Raw genomic sequence first — 8,825 nt, 5'->3', positions numbered from 1 at the left:
TCTCTTAAGCTTGTCTTGAATCAATGAATTCCTGCCTTCGTCATCACGAATCATAAATCTATAATTCGTAGCTTTTTCCCATTTTGAAATTGTTTTAACGTCACCCGCTATCCGTTTTCATTATTCAAAAACATCCCTTTAAAAAATTTCCCTTTTTTAACTCCTCTACCAAAACGTACGCAGCTCCATCGTCTTTCACAGAACGCAGCCCCTGGCAGCTGTCATTTCTGTGTCAGCCTGCGTTTGTGCGACGAGTGTTGTTTGCGAATTCTTTCGCGGCCGTGTCGCGTTAATGCACTTTCACCTCAAGGCTTAAGTGGCCGAACCCGTGGAAAAACTTGGCGGTGATATACTAGCGCATTGTTTCGTTTGATTCACCTTATTTCTCCGGTAGGTATGAATAAACATTTCTCTGTCTCTCTGCACTCAAACTGACACACACCACAAAGCTAACTTTTGGCGCAATTTTTGTCGTACCTGCCTTTTCCCTAACCTTTGTGAAGTTCCGCCCAAAGTAGCTGGCCACTGGTATCCACAATGTCCAACCTTTCGAACTTGAAAGGTTACGTGAGCTGCGCCCTCGACTGTACCCGGTTTCTGTTGGTGCGCAATGAGGCGGATATGGCTACCGGGAGCGGGAGCTGGTTTAAGCCGGAGATGGCCCACCAGATATTCGGCGAATCGGAAAGTATCTTTGGTTACCGGGACCTAAAGATAGACGTGATGGCTTCGGCGGGACCGCTTGATCTGTACTTCAACATCAGCTACAGTAAGAAGGTCGAGGAACTGCATACCGAGGGCCTAAAGGCGGACGATGTGGAGAAAGCGTTGGCCGAAATCGTCGAGGACGGTTGCTACTACACGAACCGGGACGAGTTCGTTCGCGTGATGGCGTCCAAAGCCGGCAGCTTCGTGCCGCGCGGTAAAAAAGTGGACGAGTTCCAGGTTCCCGCTTCGAAAGGTAGCTCGTCACTTGCCAATGGCGAGGGTCAGCGACCTATGCGCACGTTCGAGGTGTACATGAACACGGCGAAGGATGCGGAGTACATGAAATTCCACTCGCGACTGGAAACGTTCTCTTTCTTCTTCATCGATGGCTTTAGCCGTGTCGAGATCGACCCGCTCTGGATGTTCTTCACCATCTACGAGCGCCACTCGACCGACAACAATAACGAGACTGCTGCTGCTCAGCGGTATGCAACAGTTGGCTACATAGCCGCCTATCCGTACTATGCATACCCGAATCAAATCCGTCCGCGCATCAGTCAGGTGCTTGTGTTGCCACCGTTTCAGAAGCTCGGCATCGCGACCCGTCTAATCGAACACGTGAGTAGCGCGGGCCATTTGTTCTTTTTGCAACCCCTTGGTCATTCCCGTTAGCTTTCACTCCTTTCAGACCATTTATGAACATCTCAAAACGAAGGGAAACGTTGCGGACATTACGTACGAGGAGCCGATCGAAGCGATCCAGCATATCCGCTCGGTGATCGATGCGCGCCGCTGCAAATCGCTACCCGCGTTCACCCAAGAAAAGCTGCAGGCCGGCTTCTCGAAGGAAATGCTGCGGCAGGCCAAGGAACAGTTTCTCATCAATCCGAAGCAGTGCCGCGTGGTGTACGAGATACTGCGCCTCGGGACGACCGATCTGGATAACGAGGAGCAGTATCGTGCGTACCGGATTGAGGTAAAGAAACGGCTCAACATGAACTACAGCAAGCATCGGCGCGATCTGTTCCGGGCCAAGAAGCGTGGCGGCGACGTCACGGCTGCCCTCTGCGGGCTACCTAGCGTGGCCGAGCGCATCGAGTCGCTGAACGCGGAATATAAAGAGGTTGAAGAGATCTACGCTCAGGTGTTGCACAAGCTACTGCTTACGACGTAAATTCTCCCGCCCATTTGGGTGTTCTTTTCGCTTCATTTCCATCGTTCATTTATTTTGTTCATCTGTTTTCTCCTAATGGAATATGTATGCTACTGCTTTGGTTCAATTTAATTAATAAAACTTATAATTTGTATTCCGAACTATACGTCACAATGTTAACAGTGTGAAGGCCTACCAGTGAAGTGGTGGGGAAAGTGGAACGATTAACCGTTTTATGTGCACAAAATCATCTTAGCAAACTGTGTAGATAAATGTAGAAAGAAACAAATCTAATACGGTAATTCAACGCACGGACAAGGCAGTCGAACGAGGCGTGATCAGACCAAAACTCCAACAATCGTAATTTCGTGTTACCGCAAAAACCGAAAAATGATCGAGAAGTGCAACCGATAACGTTGGAAAGTGTTTTTGTCTTGTGTAACATTTATTTCAACAAAAACCGCATAGGAACCACACCGAACTTACTAACCCACAGCGTCCAGGTTGGCGTTCACGGGCAAAATTAAGAATACGCTCAATGCTCCCGCCAAAAAAAAACAGAATAAAAACATCACGAGTTTGTCACGTCATTGGAACAGCTTCGAGAGTGCTTTTCGCTGCTGCTGCGTGTACTCGTGGATGCTCTTGCGTGTCCGATCGTATTCGCTCTGTATTAACCGGTCATCGGGAAGCCGCTGCAAAGCTTGCCCCAAATCTTCCAGAGCCAGTTCGTAGTTGCGTAATTCGTTCTGGGCCAAACCGCGACGGTACAGTGCCTTCGCGTTCTCCGGGTCTATGGCGAGGGCCGCACTGCACGCGTGTACTACATTCGTGAATTCTTTTAACCGCAACCGGACGGCCGCCTGGTTGAGGCAGTTGAGAAGGTGAAACTGCTCCAGCCGCGTCCGATGCTCGGGGTCGCGGCGCGACTGCTTGTTGAGCTGATTGCTGAAGTAGTTATAGTACCGTTCCGCCTTCTTATACCGTCGGTTTGCCGGGACGGCCTGCTCCTCGCGAAAGTAACGATTGCCGACGTTTCGGATTGCATTAAGGTACTGCAGCATTTCTTCCACCTGTCGAGAAAGAAAACTGCACCAATAAGAGGGAGACCAGAAACAAAAACGGACATCACGCGAGCATACTGTGAAGAGGTCATAAAATTTGTCCCAATCTTCTGGAAATGGTGGCAAGCGGTCGTGCGGATCATCGCCGTCGTCGATCCCCCAGTCAGACCCGTGGACGATTTGACCACTATTTTCGATTACTATCGCTACCGTCGGATCGCCGTCCTCTGTCGAATTGCGCTCCATTTCGCCAACGATTCCACCGCCGCGGATCACATACCCGACCACCACATTCGTCCCGTTCAGGTGCGGACACTCGCCGGACGTGATGAAAAACTGCGAGTTATTCGTGTGCGGTTTGCCAAGGTTAGCCATCGAAACAGCGCCATCTTCGTGCTGAAACAATGAAGGGCAATTAAGAGCGTGGTGCAAAAGCCGTGCGGTCGCTGTGTCCCTATTACCAAGAGGGTAAAATTTTCGTCCTCGAACGTGTCCCCGTAAATGCTTTCGCCACTCGTTCCGTTGAAATGAACGATATCGCCACCCTGCGACATGAACAGTGATTTTACACGATGAAATTTGCTGCCCTTATAGTGTAACCGTGTTCCGGTCCTGGGAGCGGTGCCCTTCTCGCCCGTGCACAAGGCCCGAAAATTCTCCGCCGTTTTCGGCACAACATCAGCGCGCAGCTCAATTACGATTCGGCCGACTGGAAAGTGAACAAACGGAAGGAAACGAATTCAGCTCAACCCGCGCCTTCGCCCCTATGCTTCTACTCACCGCTTTCTTCGCCGACTTTTACATCAAAGTACACGAGCGGATTTGCTGGGTCGTGCACCGCACGCTGTACCTTAATCACATCCGATATAGAAGCCATCACGCGGTCCAACTAGGAAAATTAGTTACTAACCGCAGCGACCGGGGGTCGCAAAGAAAGCGGAAATCTTTTCGCCGATCTTAAGTATGGTTGCACAGGTAATTGAGGAAACAATTAATTTTTCTATCTCTCCACAGCATCGATTCGCAATTCACTTTGTTTACGTTTTCGCAGGCGGCAGAGCGGCGCAGTTTGTAAATTTGTGTGCCCTACGTTAGACAGTGCGTGAAAGACCAAAGAGGATATTTTTTCGCTCCGTTCGTTTGATACTTTTATTTCCACTGATTGAAATTCTTTCGGCTTGTAACGTTGCCGAAAAGCATTGTGAAATTAAATTATGCTTTCGTATTAGCCTCAAACCTCCCAGATTTGTGCGTGAAACTTGCCCGTGACGCAGACGTCAAATGTGACGCAGACGTCAAATGTGACGCAGTTGTCAAATGTCTTGCGATGACAAACCGCCCAGAAACGGATTGCGTTGCAGTTCACTGGAAACTTGGACCGAGCTGGTCGAGCGTGTTTGCCAATCTAGCAGACTGTGCAGTGCTTTGGTGCCCATTGCGTGATGGCGGCATATTGCGTTGTATCTAATTGATTCCGGTTGCTCGGCGTGTCGCTAAAAGTCCCCAGTGATCCCGCATTTCGACATCCGTGGGCGTTTCAAGATGGAGTTCGCCGAGCTTATTCTCACGCCGAAGCTAGATGGTGTGCTTCTATACGACCAGCTCAGTGAAAGACCCATCGATGGGACTCTGTGTATTACCGGCCACCATCTCATTCTGAGCACGCGAAAGGAAGGGGCCCAGGAACTATGGGTAAGACAAAATTTATTATCTTTGCCGTGCAAATGCTTCGGACGACCCCAGGAGGGATGCACAATGGTAACCTCAATTTTTTGTGCCATATGGTGTGCTAAAACAACTATCATTATTCAGGGTGCTATCTCGAGTCAATCAAGGTAGCATTAGCCGGAACGTGTTTCCATGCGCCCTAACTTAATTTGTTGGAAGCGAAAAACCATACAGCATGGAAGAAATGGGAAGCGTACAAAAGAATGAATTCGGTCGAAGCCGTATTGTTCGTCTAGGGCGGGTCGGAGATCGTTGCATGCTCGAGCGTGTTCAGATGTTTTGTTCATGTCTTTTGTTCACCGTTTATCTGGATCGTCTGTCTATCGCACAGCAACGGCTCAGAATCGCTCACGACGGGTGCCAGATGTTCGAAATTACATACATTGCGGCGAAGTATGCCGCCATCGCGATTTTCGAGGCATGCTTTTGTTCGTTAGTCCGACCAGTCTCTGCGACATGTTCGATCGTGTTTTGGCCATGTCTTTGAAATTTTGATTGTGCTAACGGTTTGTCTTGGCGATATTTTTCGCTGGTGCTTCAGTAGCCGTTTGTTCTTTAGGGAGGCAAACTTTGCATGTTTATGTGTGCACAAACGCTAAAAATCACCATGGTAAGATATTTTTTATTATACTAGACCTTTGTGTAGAGATGTGGCGTTACTAGCGGTCGGTTTTCATTTGAACTCATTTTACAATACTAAGTGTTTTCGAATATTAATGTGTTTTATTTTTTATTTCGTGCAGCTCCTACACCAAAATATAGATCTCGTCGAGCGGAAACCACACATAGTCAACAATATTCTGGAAGGAGGGACGATAATATTAAAGTGCAAAGATTTACGGATAATTGCACTTAAAATCATGTCACCGCAGGAGTATTTCAATGTGTCCAATTCGATCGAGCAACTTTCGAATCTGGAGGAAACGAAAATGCTCTACCCATTCTTCTACATACCAATGTACAGCATACTGGAAGATGGATACGCATTGTATCGGCCAGAGCAAGAGTTTGCCAAGTTGCTAGCGAACGGTGACGAGTGGCGGCTAACGACAGTTAACAGTGCGTTCCAGATTTGCCCATCCTATGGTGCTAAGATGGTGGTGGCGCGTTCGATAACCGACGAACAAATCGTGCAATCGGCTGCCTTCCGAGACGGCGGACGCTTCCCGGTCCTCTCTTATCGCCATGCGAACGGGGCTACGATGCTTCGGAGTTCACAACCGTTGGTGGCGCCTGGTGTTACGAAGCGCTGCCGGGCGGATGAAGCGATCCTGAATACGGTGCTTGGCCGTAGCAAAAAGGGATTCATTTTCGACACATGGGGAGGCAAAGGCAAGAGCGGCTACACAGAGACAGATCAGCACTACCCCCAGTGGAAGAAAGTGACGCGCCCAATCGGACAATTTAGCTCGGTGTCCTCGTTGCTGGACAGCTTTCAAAAGCTGATGGAAGCGTGTAACGATGTGCAGTGCAGTTCGGACAAGTGGCTGTCGCGACTGGAACTGTCCGGGTGGCTGGGATATGTACTGAATGCACTGAATGCGGCGTGCGTCATCGCCCAATGCCTTGATCAGGAAGGTAGTCCCGTGCTGGTTCATGGAGGCAAGGGTCTGGATACAACGCTCATTGTTACTTCGTTGGTTCAAGTCATCCTTAATCCGGACTGTCGTACGATTAGAGGGTAAGTGACTAGACGGGGGAATTTACGTGGATCCTTGGGATCCGTGATCCGATTGGGGGTTGTGTATAGTTTTGTTGTGCTTTGTGCATCGTTTTAGGTTGCAAGCTCTCATCGAACGAGAATGGTTGCAGGGAGGACACCCTTTCACTACCCGCCATAAACACTCCTGCTACACGCCAGCGCATCAGCGAAGAAAAAGTTCCAGTGCCACGTTTCTACTCTTTCTGGATTGCACCTACCAGCTGTATGCGCAATTCCCGTGTAGCTTCGAGTACGACCACCGTTTGCTGACCGTAATCTTGGAACACAGTTACTTCAGCCAGTACGGCACATTTGTGGGCGATTGTGAGCGAGATCGGCTACAGTTGAAAGTGTTCTCTCGAACAACCAGTCTCTGGTCGCACCTGAATCGGCCAGAAGTGGTGAAATCGCTACTTAATCCACTCTATGAGCCGAATCCGGCTGTTATCTGGCCATCGGTGGCGCCCATCAGCATCATACTTTGGTCCGAACTGTACTCGCGCTGGTCGATCGATCAGTCTCAAGTAAAGATTACGTTTGGTCGGATACAAGCATTGGTTGGGAGAGAAAAAGATCTTCGCAGCAGGGCAGTGAAGCTTCGGCGACAGTTGGCAGAGCTGCAACGTCAGCTGAAGCACAGCCAGAATGGGAATGGTGCTGAAGACCACCGTCATCGACCTACCGACGACGTGTACGATCCGGGAGACGACGGTGACGAGGAAAGCGTTTCATCAGACCCATTGGGTACCAGTAAGTAGTAGCGATAAGGGCAAAACCAGGTGTGTCATGCGCGCTTACACAATGTAGATGAATCGTGACGTAACGTGTAACGTACTCATATATGCAATGTAGGTTAGATGAAATCCATCGTTACCAACGCTACCAGCTCTCCAATCAAAGGGTTATTTAACAGCAATTGTTTTTTTTCATTTGTTACCTGTACATTTTTCACTTGTTTACCCTAAATTTTACGCTATAGTTTGCGCTTTTGGCAGAGTTTCTTAACATTAACAACCTCAGAAAATGGCCTATGCAATTCCGCATATTATCAATGAGCAAACCTTATGAAGGATGTATAAGCACTACTGACAAAGGCATTAGTTTCATTCCGCTAGTCCGTACTCTTGTGCTTTTGAAGGACGAAAACGTCCCGGATATACACACGACGGAGTTTTCGCCCAAAGTCAAGTCATAAACCAAAAAAGTCATCTATTTTAACCTATGGGAGTGTGGGTATAATAAGGATATGTCACATTGCAGATGAAGGAGGATAACAGATACGATTTAGTGTAGCAGCGTCATCGACCCGCTCGTTTGTTTATTGCACTATTGTTATTGTGATCGTCCGTGCTTCAATCAGTGAGTGGGTGCATGCAAACAACATTTAGTAAAGGTGTACAAACTGGAGCTTCTATAACATTGATTAGATTAGCTACAGAACTTTTTCACTTGTTGCGAAAGCATCGGGGTAGCCTGAGCAGGCAGTCTGTTTAGCCTATGTTTGGAATGACTAAAGCCAGACCGTAGACCGTAGAGATGAGCTTCTGCAGCTGCCGGAAGTTTTTCCTGAACTCGTCTGATTGAACCTGATCAGCCGGGGCGAGTGTCTTCATGAGTCTACTGTCGGTAGGTTACGTAAATTGCTTCCGACGTCCGCGATCGAAATATATGGCTAGTTCATCACCAACGCAGGGGTGAAAAAATGTTTTCCAAAGTGGCCCAAAATTGAAACTGAGAATTTGAAATTCAAATTTTAACCACGAATGAACCGTTCCCGGTTTTAACGAAGCTGAAATGCCTCAAGCTGTACTGATTAGAAAACAATCACTTTGGTTTCTTCCGAATGAATGTCCCAAATTTGCACAGTCTTTACATGAGCTACGGGACAGATTTTTTATCGGAACCATTCCGTAGAACAAAGTTCGAACGAACAAACAAACATACTCTTTATCGGAACCATTCCGCAGAACAAAGTTCGAACAAACAAACAAACAGATTCGCCACGCCACGAGTTTTTTTTTTGAAGAACCGCCTCTTTGCGGCGTATTCACCTCGATGGCATTTACATATCTAAAACGTTAGTTGAAGACATCACGAACCACAGTCGAAAGTTGCTTTTTCCGAAAATATCGCAAAAAAATGCACTTTTCCGTGTTTTTCCAGAGCTAAAGAGCCTGAATCGACGACAACGATTTAATTGGCAATACGCAGCAGGCAATTCATTGTTCGTACAGCAAGTGACGACCGTTGCAAGGGCAGTAGTTAGAAGGTCGAACCCGGGGTGGTTGGCAACGTTTTCGATGGCAATATTCTTCTTTTCTCAGGAGTGCTCTATCCTGTTTTGCTTGATTATTTACAATTATACACTATCTACACTATACAGTGGTGTCTCAACATACGAATTTAATCCGTTCCGCAACCTTGTTCGTATGTCAAAACAGTTTTTTCCATTGAAATGTATGGAAATGTC

General features: G+C 47.9%; 3 protein-coding genes across 4 annotated transcripts; 2 read left to right on the top strand and 1 right to left on the bottom strand.

The window, feature by feature from the left end:
• Window positions 1-250: 250 nt before the first annotated feature.
• LOC131209933 (histone acetyltransferase type B catalytic subunit) lies at window positions 251-2,021 on the top strand. 2 transcript variants are annotated; one of them, XM_058203100.1, is made up of 3 exons: window positions 251-390; window positions 504-1,326; window positions 1,397-2,021. In XM_058203100.1, the coding sequence occupies exons 2-3, from the start codon at window positions 538-540 to the stop codon at window positions 1,880-1,882; spliced, it is 1,275 nt and encodes a 424-aa protein (XP_058059083.1). In that variant the 5' UTR covers window positions 251-390; window positions 504-537; the 3' UTR covers window positions 1,883-2,021. The 2 variants fall into 2 exon arrangements, with proteins under 2 accessions (XP_058059083.1, XP_058059084.1); XM_058203101.1 differs by having other exon boundaries at window positions 264-394.
• A 251-nt stretch (window positions 2,022-2,272) lies between these two features.
• Window positions 2,273-4,132, bottom strand: LOC131206919 (peptidyl-prolyl cis-trans isomerase D). The gene is made up of 4 exons (XM_058199518.1): window positions 3,706-4,132; window positions 3,387-3,634; window positions 3,004-3,321; window positions 2,273-2,934 (listed from the first exon to the last, which is right to left on the bottom strand). Exons 1-4 carry the CDS (start codon window positions 3,800-3,802, stop codon window positions 2,449-2,451), a joined length of 1,149 nt encoding a protein of 382 aa, XP_058055501.1. The 5' UTR covers window positions 3,803-4,132; the 3' UTR covers window positions 2,273-2,448.
• A 335-nt stretch (window positions 4,133-4,467) lies between these two features.
• LOC131210940 (myotubularin-related protein 9) lies at window positions 4,468-7,113 on the top strand. The gene is made up of 3 exons (XM_058204266.1): window positions 4,468-4,617; window positions 5,397-6,334; window positions 6,432-7,113. The coding sequence occupies exons 1-3, from the start codon at window positions 4,468-4,470 to the stop codon at window positions 7,111-7,113; spliced, it is 1,770 nt and encodes a 589-aa protein (XP_058060249.1).
• Window positions 7,114-8,825: the final 1,712 nt, after the last annotated feature.

This window comes from Anopheles bellator, chromosome 2 (genome assembly GCF_943735745.2).
Source record: "Anopheles bellator chromosome 2, idAnoBellAS_SP24_06.2, whole genome shotgun sequence".
In the NCBI taxonomy this organism is placed as follows: domain Eukaryota; kingdom Metazoa; phylum Arthropoda; class Insecta; order Diptera; family Culicidae; genus Anopheles; species Anopheles bellator.
The sequence above is the reverse complement of the archived record's forward strand: the minus strand, read 5'-3'. Positions and strand labels throughout refer to the sequence as shown.